General features: G+C 45.6%; 1 protein-coding gene across 2 annotated transcripts in view; it reads right to left on the bottom strand.

The window, feature by feature from the left end:
• UPB1 (beta-ureidopropionase 1) overlaps window positions 1-8,642 on the bottom strand; it is a 34,994-nt gene extending 26,352 nt beyond the window's left edge. For both annotated transcript variants that reach the window (XM_077835203.1, XM_077835204.1), the window contains exons 1-5: window positions 8,395-8,642; window positions 7,934-8,105; window positions 5,015-5,102; window positions 3,841-3,935; window positions 1,396-1,557 (exon numbers count right to left, since the gene is read on the bottom strand). In XM_077835203.1, the coding sequence (XP_077691329.1) occupies window positions 1,396-1,557; window positions 3,841-3,935; window positions 5,015-5,102; window positions 7,934-8,105; window positions 8,395-8,495 (618 nt within the window). In that variant the 5' untranslated portion in view covers window positions 8,496-8,642. The remainder of the gene's footprint in view (window positions 1-1,395; window positions 1,558-3,840; window positions 3,936-5,014; window positions 5,103-7,933; window positions 8,106-8,394) is intronic.
• Window positions 8,643-12,116: the final 3,474 nt, after the last annotated feature.

Raw genomic sequence — 12,116 nt, 5'->3', positions numbered from 1 at the left:
ACCTTTCAGGAACCTGAAACAATCGCTGAAGACAGAAGTCAGTTGCCTGGTGCTCAGATAATACTATGAATCCATTGTATGAAGACTACCTCCAATCTGCCCTGGAGAAATGCATTCCAGTTTCGTCAGCTCCAGGGGCTTAGCTTGAAACATCAGGAGATCTCTGGGTAGGAAATTTCAAACAAAGGAACTCTGAAATGGATAAAAGGCAGCTTGGATCTTGAGGGACACAGCACGCTGACTGGATGGCGGGGGATGACTATGAGAGAGGCAGCAGTTGCAGGGGTGCAGCCTGCTTCGGGCAGCCCAATGCTTCGGGGTTCCTGGGTTAAGCAGAATCTATTTAAACTAGCAAGGAAAGATTAGGTTTAGGTAAGACAATATGCATTTAGGCATTTGTTATTTTTAACCCTTTTCTCTCTGCTTGTGATGTTCCTACAGATAAATAAATCATACTCTGTTTTGAACAAGCTGCTCTATGTCATTGCATTTACCAGTTGGTCACAGCTCCCTGAGAGAATTTTGGATTGGGGTCAAACCCAGCTGGCCATGCTGGAGGTACTATGGTTTATAAATAAAGGTGCTGTAAACTTGTGGTCTAGTCAAAAGTGGGATGAATTGCAGGATTCTACTTAGGGAAGTGCAGGTATAGGTCTGTCACCTGAAAGAAGAGCCCATGGAGAGAGATACAAAGAGATCACAGGTACAGTTCATCCCTGAACCATATAACACAAGGCTCATCAGCTTACAGGAAATTCACCAGGAGTGTGACTTCATCAGAGCCCCACAACTGACACACCGTAGCTATGAATTACACAATTTTTATAGGTTTCAGAGTAACAGCCGTGTTAGTCTGTATTCGCAAAAAGAAAAGGAGTACTTGTGGCACCTTAGAGACTAACCAATTTATTTGAGCATGAGCTTTCGTGAGCTACAGCTCACTTCATCAGATGAAGTGAGCTGTAGCTCACGAAAGCTCATGCTCAAATAAATTGGTTAGTCTCTAAGGTGCCACAAGTACTCCTTTTCTTTTTACAATTTTTATAAAGCTCATCAATATTTTTGTGAAGTTGCTTTGTATAGAAAAGCCCATTGGGATGATAACCTGTATTGTGGAGCAGATTAGTTTGGGGAAATATTATAAAACAAAGAAAATAACTTAAAATAAATCAAAGCTACAATAGCATCTTGGGAATTCTGGTGGCATCATATTCCATGTTTGTGATTTTTGAGCGCACCAGAAATCCCTCAGTGGTATCATCATAGCCACACAATTCTACCTTGACAAAATGGACAGGACAGTTATGCAGCTACACTTTCCAACACTCTACCATATAGAGACAAGCAAGAGCTACAAAGTGAAGACAGTGTATTATAACCAATGCTGCATCTCACCTCATTAAAATCTCCAATCCTTGGAATGTGATTTTTCCTGCTCTTCCCAAGGACAGATCCAGAGTTTGAAATCACCACTGCAGTGTTCCACAAAGTTCCTCCATGTACATCATCTCTCTCCAGAATTGGAGACACCACAACCATATTGTGTTTCTTTGCCAACTATAGAAATGAATAGAAAATCTCTATTACGGAAAAGCCTGTTTTGATTAACTCTGTTTTCATCTTTTTCCCCTCAAAGTAGAATACAGGAGAGGTTTTCATTCTGTGCATTATTCTGACCTCAGCTAAGCACTAGTGATGAATATATGATGTACTGGAACTCTAGTGTTACAACATTTTTCTTGTTCAGAGAGGGATACCTCAGTGAAAACTTTCCAGTCTGAATCCTTCTAGCAGAAGCACCAAGTTCCAGTTAGATGAGTTCTGCTGTAGCAGCAGTTTTTAACCTGTAGGCCAGACCCACCCACCCAAAAGGGGCATAAGGAACTGCTGAGAAATAAGCGGGGGGAGAGGGTGTTTAATCCTGCTCTCATTCTCTCATTCTGGTACACTGTTTAGTGGATTTGCTTAACAAGAGCTGGCTGAAAAAGGTAAAAAAAAAAATCATAGCACATGCTTAAAAGAACATTTTTTATTTTCTGAAAAATAATAAATCAGTTTTTCAATGAAAAACCAAAACAGAAAACTGAATTTTTTTTTCAATTTTTGTTTTACCCTCATTTTCCAGTGAAAAATTTTCCAAGACAATTCTCATTTCATTCCAATAGCCATTTTCCATTGAAAAAATGTTTCTACTCAGAATTTTTGACCAACTCTACTTAACAACTTGTGCCTGAGCCTCAGATTCTAAAGCTTCCCATAAACCCTTGTGCTGATTCCTGATGCCTTCTACAAAGAACTGGAGCAAAGGATTAATGAATGCATTTGCTAAGGCTTTCCTGTGAATAACTGACATGTGAAATCACAGTATGGAAAGTGGACAACTCTATGCAGACATTTATTAAATCAGTCTGGACCTAGTGATCATTTTTATTCTCTTTGCAAAGCATCTCATGTTTGGCTTTTACCTACGAGATAAAGCATTCAGGTTATCTTCAGCAGCAATGCAGAGGCACATGAAACTGAATCCAACAGTTGGGAACAAAAGGATTCAGGCAAGGCAGAGTCTTCCAAGGATGTCCCAGGAATCCACTCTCTAGAACTAAATCCCAGATCCTACTGGCCGCTCATCGTTTAAGCATTGTTTGTCCTTGTATTCTTCCTTTCATTAAATTTAGGGTTAGTAACATAACAGAAAGATGTTACACAATTTGGATCCCCAATTATGCTAGGTATAGAACTGTGGCACTGTGCACCAAGAGCAAATCCTTTTTCTAGTAGGAATTTAAATTCCTCTTTATTGCAACAGATCAAATATAAGAAAGTCTTTGATCAACGAGTTATTGTAGTTACACAGTACATAGTGGATCCACACTTTGTAAATACATTTATGTTTAAAAGTATAGGTGCTGCCTTATCCACAGGAATCATAGCATCACAGTACCTTTTAATGTTCTAGCAAGAATATTTTGCACCAAATGTTAGTACTGATAGGTTATTTAATCTTTGGTCAAATGACATTTTCTCTTCTTTCCCCTCATGTAATTTTACTTTTCTATACGTCTGAATATTTCTTGCAGGATCTGCCCTTAGGTCATTAACCCCACATTGAGAAGTGCCCCACACTTGAACTAGGTCAGATTGAAGCTGTAAAGTGGTTAGATACACATGCTTAGTAGGTCAGATCACATCTGGGTAGATTCAGGCCCACAACAAACCTGATCATGTCAGTGAATTATTTAAGAAAGAAAAATACAACATCCCTTATAAAACAAGAAAACTGCAGCCTATTTAAGATGGCAAAAGGTGAAAATTATCCCACAATCATGCTTTCACTTAGCGATCCCTGGCCGAATGACTGCCAGCTATTAAAAGGTCACCTCCGGTGCACAGAAAGCTACATTCTGTGTTACATGCCAGAGGAAGGATGTAGAAGAATCATATGAAAGTGTTTCCCTTTCAGAACATCAGTTAATTCATCAGTTAATATTCTTTGTGTAATGCTTTGCTAATGCATAGTCTGTTCCATTCAAAAGGAATTTCTTGACTAGAAGTTAAAGATGACTAGCTGTGAAACTTATTTTCTTGTAAAAATATGGGAAAAGTCAGGATAGGAAGTCTCACATATCCTACAGGGTAAAAGGCATTATAAAAATGTAAAGTATGATTTTTTAAAAACTGTTTCATATTGCACGTGTATTGTCCATTTGCACTTTCACTAGCTCTCACAACACATGCTTTGAACGTGCTGGAAAATTATTTTTGGTTCTTTGAGTCTTACAATGTATAAGACTGATATACAAAAAGTGACCACTACAGAATGGTATGAATTCAGCTTTTTACCTTTTGGCAGAACCTTGTTGTCAGACCATCTTCTGCTGACTCAGCAAATTCAGTCCATGGAAGCTTCTCTCTTGTACAGAATGCAAAAGGCATAGCTAGAAAAACACCAACATGAGAAGTCAATACAAAGACTTCAGGTCACTGAGCTGGTATGGGGTGGGTTCTGCTTTACTTATATAAAACAGGTCAATGAAATGTGTTCAGAAGCTGCTTTTGTGCAAACAGAGAAATAATTACCATATCTGAGTATGGTATTACTATCTTCTTCTCCCTGCAAAAAGGAGTTTGATTCTTGAGAATGTGCCATTTAGGGGTCTCTAAACTTTAGATTTTCTAGGCTGCATTCTCACAGAGACACTGTGACAAGACCAGCCACGTATAGTTCCAGTGCTCTATATGCAGCAGACCAAGATCTAATTTCCTCTTACTCCACAGCCCAGCAAGGACAAGAAGTGTTGCACAGTCACTCAGCCCTATGGAGCAAAGACAGCACCTTATAATCAGCCAACATTTGTTCAATTAAGAAGCCAGACAGAGTCCCTACTGATTTGAAATGGGAGGCCTGTCTGGCCAGAAGAGAGGTGGTTATGATTAGAGACGAAGAGGGTAGGAAGTTAGTATAGGTGAAATGAGAGGGGAAGATTACCCACTATCTCACACGGGGCAGAGGATCCCCTAAAGGCGTGTCTGAGGAAGAAACCTGCAAATTAATGACTAAGACATGTTTTCCTCAACAGCCACACAGGAGGTCCTTCAATTTTGGTTTTGGCTAGTCCTAAACCCACACATCCTCCATTTTCATTTAAATATTATTTTTCTGCTGTTGGGAATCTTCCTAAATGAAACAAAACTTCCAAGAAAGAAAAGGGGAAGAGCAGGTGAAAGAACACACAGTAAGCATAACTAAAAGCATCGCCCAGATGCAGACCCTGCCTTTGCAGACCAACATGGAACCTGCACACAGCTCTGTTAACAAGGATTCTTTTAAGTTTCTTTCAGAAAATAAAGATTAGGATCAGAGGATTGTATCCTGGAATCTCTGTTTCATAGCTGCGGCGGAACATTTTTAAAATATAGGGTACCTGTTAAATGGAGAGGAATTGGCTATTTTCAGAAATTTTAGCATTTTAAAGGCAAAAAATCTGGACTTCGGGAGACTACAGAAAATACTCACTCCAAGCCTCTTGAAAGCAGATCACATTGACCCCACACATTGCAGCCACCTCCACGATCTCCTCTATTCGCCTGTGCAGTGCAGCCACCTGGTTATAAGAAATTTGACTCTATAAAAATTCATACATCACAATTCACTTTTAACATTACGGTTTTGGTTCTGCCACCTTTGTTCACACTAAGTAGTACCATGCTTGGCACTTCACCCCATTCATTTCAGTGAGAGTACTTGTAGGGTAAGTTACTGCTCAGTACAAGCAATGATTGCAGAATTAGGCCCTAAAGAGTTAGGGCATTTTTAAAGGTATTTAGGGGCCTAAACATTCAGATAGGTGCCTAATGGGATTTTCAAAAGCACATATCTGCATCTTTAGGCACCTAGATTCATTTGAAAAACTGGCCTTTAGTCCCTATATGTGCATTAGAGATCTATAAACCCTAAAAGAGCGACACAGAAAAAAACATTTTGATGCTGTTTTGAGATGTGACACTTAGCAATGTGAATGAGTAAGCATAATACCACCAGAGGTTAGACCAGCCTATTGAATTGATATCTGTGCATCCTGCAAGCACATGTAGATTCCAGATCTTCCCCTAAAACACCAGCCCAGGAGCTAGCGGAGTTGTGAACTGACAAAATGCTTGTTGGAGCAGTATGTTGCTTCACTCGAGCCCCATACATCTGACAACTTCGACCAGAAGTTCTTTGACTAGAAGTTAGGAGGCCATCGGCCCTACGGTTATCTGTGGGACAGTTGCCTATGTTTGGATAAAGGAGAGATGGGATGATCGGGGGCAGGGATGGCCATGGACTGGCTACTCCTGAAACGCAGACAAGCTCCTCCTTTTGGCATATGCTCTGGGTCTAATGAGAGAAGCTCCTGCTCTGAGGCTTGAAATGCACACACGCACGCACACACACACACAGAGTTAGTAAAGACGCTTCAGTCAGTAATATACAAGTTATTACCCTCAAAGCATGTTTTAATGCATCCCTTACAAGAACCAAGCAGTGCACCAGTGATGGCCTGTTCATATTTTTCTTTAAGTACTTAAAAATCTTTACACAGGAACTCCTCTCACTGGAGAACTCTAGTTACAAAGAGGCATAGGGGCAGTGGCAACGAGATTTGGAGCCATTCATATATATATCCATCTCAAATCCAACCCAGACTGATACTGACCAAAGAGATATAACAGCTGTGTAGCGTTATGCAAAATGACTTGGTGGTCTCAGGCCAGTTTCTAGTAGACAGGCATCCACATAACAAATGGCAGCAACTGGCACTTTTTTTGGCAGACACCACAGAGAAAGCAAGAACTTGACCAACACAGAGAATGAGCTACTCTCTCTCTCCAAAATACAGTGTTGAGTGAAATTTCTGCCCTGTGAATAAATTGGACTATTGGTCTAGCATATTTCACAAATGTGGAATTCACCTTTATTTTGCTTTTAAAAAGACTTCATAGATTTACATAAAACTTGCACCTGTGCATCTTGTATCACAGACATGCCAGTGTTCTTCTGGTGAAAGACTCCCCTCAGACCTTTGACTTACTGCTGTATAAAGAGTCTTAGAGCGTAGAATTTATACAAATCACCAACTCTGCATTCTGCAATCATCAACTTTCAATTCTCTGAACATGAAACCTTTCTGGTTCATTTGACAGGTAAAGGCTTTTAGCTTAGAAAGCCAGCAACTAAAATATTTAGCTTCAGAAAACTACAAATAGCTCGGGCGAGTCAATAAGTAAACAATACACATGAGATTTTCTGATGGAGCTGCATGTTCTTCTTTGAGTAACAAGACTTCTTGGCCATTTACCATTCAACAAGTCAAATCCAAGGACATTAGGTAACATAGGCCACAAAACTGAGAGCGGACAACACAAGAAATGCAGAACTGATAGTGTGACATGTGAAAGACAAGGGGGGTGAGGTAATATCTTTTACTGGAACAGCTTCTCTTGGTGAATGAGACAAGCTTTGAGATATGCAGAGGTCTGGGAAAGGTACTCAGGGCTTGTTCTCATGTACAGTAATGCAGCTATGCTGTGGTAGCGTTTTAGTGAAGATGTTCCTATGCCAAAGAGAGAGCAGCGTAGTTAATCCACCTCCTTGAGAAGCTCTCCCGTTGATGTAGTACGGTCTACCCGGGAGGGGGCAAGGGGGGTGGAACAGAATTGTAGGTCAATAGCGCTCAAGGGTGTGGATTTTTCACACCCCTAAGCAACATAGTTATACCGATATAGGTCTCTAACGTAGACCTGGACTCAGAGTATCACAGCTCAGTACAAGGTAGAACAGATTGCGAAATATGAGGAGTTAACACATTGCAAGAGATCCTTCAGGATGATGTGCACAATTTCTCTGCAATGTGCACAAAATCACCTCTGCAATCACTGGACAAAGAAGCGTTAAGGGGTTACTTACTGTTGTAATGAGACACAAGACCAGTCTCGCTAAGAGCTTGTTTATAGTACCACTAAAATCATAATTTACATCGCTCAGGGGTGGGATGCTCTCCTCTAGGGTTACCAATCCTCAAGGATTGTCCTGGAGTCTCCAGGAATTAATCTTTAATTAAAAGATGATGTCATGTGAGGAAACCTCCAGGAATATGGCCAACCAAAGCTGGCAAGCCTATCTCCTGCCGACACAGCTTCCTCCTCTCAGTGGGGTGGAGTAATTACCTCCATGGGAGAGCGCTCCCCTGTCAACACAGTGTGTCTTTCCCAGACCTGCTACATCCATCCCTGCAGCTGTGCCACTGGGGGGATGGGGGAGGTAGTGAAGACAGGCCCTAAGGAGTCCATGATTTCAGTGTCACAGAGCTGGGAATTAAAGCAGCCAGGCTCATGACAGGTGTTGATCCAGCGGAGGAGCTGGAGCGGGCTGACCCAGAGCCCGTGACTGTACCTGTTCCGCCACGGGTGTATCTGTGGGCAGGGGGATTTTATTCTGAACCAGCCCCACTCGGACAACGCGGGGCTGCCTCAGCTGCTCGGGCGCCGCTCCGAATCCACAGCCCTGCAGTTCAAACGCCCTCTGGCCCGCGGCCGACAGAGCCGCCGCCGGCAAGGCGAGTTTTCTGAAACGGCAAAGGAGCGGAATCAAGGGCGCGCGCGCGGGTGGGCAGCGCGAGCGCGGGCGCCGCGCGCCTGCCAACCGCCAGGCGGGACAAGGCGGCTGCTGGAGGCTGCGCGGCCACCACCCCTCAAGCCAAACCTGAGGCCCAAAGGCCTCCAGCAACGGCCACGCCCCCTCCTCCCGGCTCGGTTACGCCGCCCGAGCTAAGGCGCCCCCCACCCCGGCCTCAGTCCCGCTGCAACGCAGGCCGCCGGCGCAGGGGCTGCTGGGAGCTGTAGTCCCTCCCGCACCTGCTCAGGCTCCCGTACAGGATCCGCTTCACTTCGCCGAGCTCCTCGGCGGGGAGGTGCCGCTCCAGGCATTTCTCCAGCGAATCCAGACCCCCCGCCATGGCGGTTCCGAGGACGAGGGAGGCAGCGGTGGCCACCAGCGGACTGCACGGGACCGGGCAGGCTAAGTGACCGTTACGCTCCGGCGGCCAGCCCGGCACTCCCGCGAATGAGACCGTTGGCCCGCGGGACACGCCCCCGCCACCACCCCTCAGGGGGGTTTTGGCGCGTTCCCCTGCTCGGGAGGGGCCCGCTGAGGGGCTGGACGTGCGAGACCTGGTGGGGTCACGGGGATGGTCGCTCGCTGGCTGCAACCTGGGCAGAAGCAGGGCCAGCTTGTCCCCCAGGGCCCCGCCAACCTGCCTCTCACAGCGCCCTGGGGGTAGCACCGCCATGGGGGTGGGGTGGGGGCACTGTCCGTCTCCATGGTCCGTGCACTCTTTTGTGGCCGCCCACCCAGGGTTGGTTGGGATGTGCCCCTCTGGCCTAGCCTGTCGCTCACTGAGTAGATGGCACCCAGCGCTGAACGGGTGCATCTCCTACCAACCCCTTGGAGCTGTGCAGGCCCTCCGCTTACCCCCTGTTCCCATTAGAATCACTACGGGGCGACGGCCCCTGCCATGCCCTGGCTGTTGATCTAAAAGATCTGCTATAGGTCCTATGTTGGGGGAAGTTCTATAGCCCGTGTTATACAGGAGGTCAGACAAGGTGGTCACAAAGATCCCGTCTGGCCCCCTCAGCCTCTAATCCCTGGCTAACCTAGAACCAGCACACGGGCACAACACACTCTTAAGAACTTTTAAGATGTCCCATAAGCAAAGCCACAGTATGGGGAGGGGAGGAAAAGAGGGAGTATCACAGTTTACAGAAAATGTCATGCGTCTTGTGATGTGTATCATTTTTAATAGCAAAAAGACACCACACAGCAGCCAGAAACAGTAATGATTAACCTAGTCCTCAACTTGGCTTTGAGCCCCAGGTTATCACTGGAAAATCATCCCAGAGCCAGAGAGAATCAATCTACCACACAAAGGACAGCTCAGACAAAATAAGGAGGCAATGTACCAGCCTCCATTTAAACACCAATCTGGGACAAGGAACAGTGGGTATGAATAAAGGATAGTTCCATTAGTAAGTACCAAGAGGCCATCCTGTTTAAACCTCATTATTCCCACCAGAGTCAATAACTATTGGCCATGCTTTCTGCTTCTAGGTGTTATTGTGAAATGAATAATGTGTAAGCATTTTGTTCCCATGAGAAGATTGGGTACAGAGTCCAGTGACTGTTACAAATGTCTTAATAGATCAAAACTATGACTTTTAGAGTCTTTTCTTTACGTCTCCTACAAGACATGGTGTGATGAAATGGGGGTATTTTCTTGGTTTTTTCAACAGTTTGCATACAGAGGGGGTGGAACTCAGTTTCCCTGGGTGTTACTGGTTTAACGAGGTGATGGGAGAGGGAGTTTGTTGTTACAGAGGCCCAGCGACGGAACTTGGGACCCCAGCCAACGGCCGGGAGAATAGATACCCCAGCGATTGGTGACCGAGTCACCAGGAGGCCCAGCTCGGCCGACACAGATGGTTCTGGCCAGTGGGAAGACAATGGGCTGCAGAGAGAGGACCCCAGTGACCTGGCCAGCTGGGTCCAGCTAGTGGGGAACAAAGGATGGCTGAGAGGAAAGGAGGCCCAGGCGACCCTGTTTACTTGGGCAAAAGACAAAGGAGAAAGGCGGGGCTTGGGAGCAGGTGATATTGGATGCCCAGCTGGAAAGCAGGAGGTCTCTGAGCTGGAGAGGGAGAGAAAGAGAGCCCACATGGGTGTAGGGGAGACTTAGATGTACTGTGCTGAGGGAGGCCAGGCCTGAGGGCCCTGAGAGTTTCCTATGCTGTGTTCAGTCACTCAATAAACCCTCCTGTTTTACATTGAATGAGAGTCGCTCCAGTCTAGAGAACAGGGTTGCATTATTCCCTCTGGAAGTGGAGGCCCTGGGGTTCCAGAGCGAGTGGACTCCCTGAGGGGGCCCACGGCGAGAGACAGGTGTGCTAAAGGTTCAGAGAGGTGTGGTTCCAAGAGGTGGAGGGGTTTAACCCCCAAGAGTGGACCCCGAGAAGGATGAAGTGAGCTGTAGCTCACAAAAGCTTATGCTCAAATAAATTTGTTAGTCTCTAAGGTGCCACAAGTACTCCTTTTTTTTTTTTTTACACTGAAGAGGGTTCCCCCCAGGGACTGTAAGGGGCCAAGAGTGGGCATGACCTATGAGTCCGTGACACATGGCAACACACAGCACTTGAAAACCCTGATAATAGCAAATGTTAACGAAGTTAAATATTAAACCTCTTAAATATTTGCAAGGGAAGAGTAACTTACATTAATTAACTTTTAATCTAAACAAAAAGAATCCAGGGGTCATCTGGTTTCCCAGCAGCAATTGGAAATGCCAGCCTTTGCAGATACCCCCATATGCTCTCCTGTGATGCTCCCCAGGGGTACCCAGGGTTGTGAGGCACCTCACCATTGCCTGCTCTTAGCACGAAATAGTCTTGTCTGTGCCCGTTGTGGGTCAGTACCCTGAAAACACCAGCCTCTAGCAGCAAAACACCACTTTCCAGGCCTTGCTCTCTCTGTACAGGTAGTGATAGACACACACCAACCCCTGAATTCTCACTGCATTCTCTGGAGCATCCAGCCCTTTATCCACTGAACACTCCCAAAATCACCAGGCCTGCTGTTCCCAAAGGAACAGTACACTGAAGCTTGTAAGATTCAGTTTAGGACTATCAGTTTGCTTAGTTAAATTTACTCTTGTTTTCACTATAACTATGTTATCAAAAGAGAGATTCAAGTAATAGTGAGTAAGAATATTGGAAACAAATGGCTACATATAAAGCAAAATCATAACTTGCTTCCTAGAGACTAAACTTAACTAACAGTTTAACCTCTAAAGAAGTTTATCTCACCCCAAGTCCTCTTCAGCATTTTCATCCAAGGCTGGTTGAGACCCCTTTTTCATGAAGAAAACTGATGTCCTTCTCTTACTTAGTGAAGGCTGCCTGAGTGTCTTCTCTATTGCTCAGCTATACTCAGGCAGATCTTTGATCTGTACCACCAAATAAGATTCTCTCCCCCAAGCTGTTTTTCTCTGTTGGTTTCCTTCTGATGTCCTCACAACCCTTTATTTGCATTCAGTTCAGACTAGTGATGGGAGACCCATTGTGAACAAGACAATACTAATTTCACATGTAAACAGGTAGATAGATATACAGCTCTTCTCTGACAGGAAACCGGTTTTTCATTTTTGTTGATGACCAGAGCCGTCTCGTCCATAGGACCGACTGGGGCAACTGCCCCAGGCCCTGTGCTTTGGTGGGCCCTGCATTTCAGGACGCGGGGTCCAGGGCGGCCTGGGGATTTAGCAGCCTGGTGCTGGCAGCAGTAAGCAACGCAGCCCCAGTCTGCCCTGCTCCGCCCCCACAGCTCCTGGCATCACTCGGGGGAGGAGGTGGAAGCCAGGGCTTGGTGGAAGGGGTGGAATGGAGTTGGGGGGGAGCAGGGGTGGGAAGAGGTGGGGCAGGAACAGGAGTGTGCAGGGGCTTGGAGAAGGGGTGGAGTGGGGGCAGGACTGGCAGACTCCCTACCGGTTCTGCATGTCCCTCCAGCTCCTAGGGGGAGGGAAGGCCAG

The sequence above is a fragment of the Eretmochelys imbricata genome, chromosome 15 (assembly GCF_965152235.1).
Source record: "Eretmochelys imbricata isolate rEreImb1 chromosome 15, rEreImb1.hap1, whole genome shotgun sequence".
In the NCBI taxonomy this organism is placed as follows: domain Eukaryota; kingdom Metazoa; phylum Chordata; order Testudines; family Cheloniidae; genus Eretmochelys; species Eretmochelys imbricata.
Note: the sequence above shows the minus strand (reverse complement) of the source record. Positions and strands in the feature narration are given on the sequence as shown.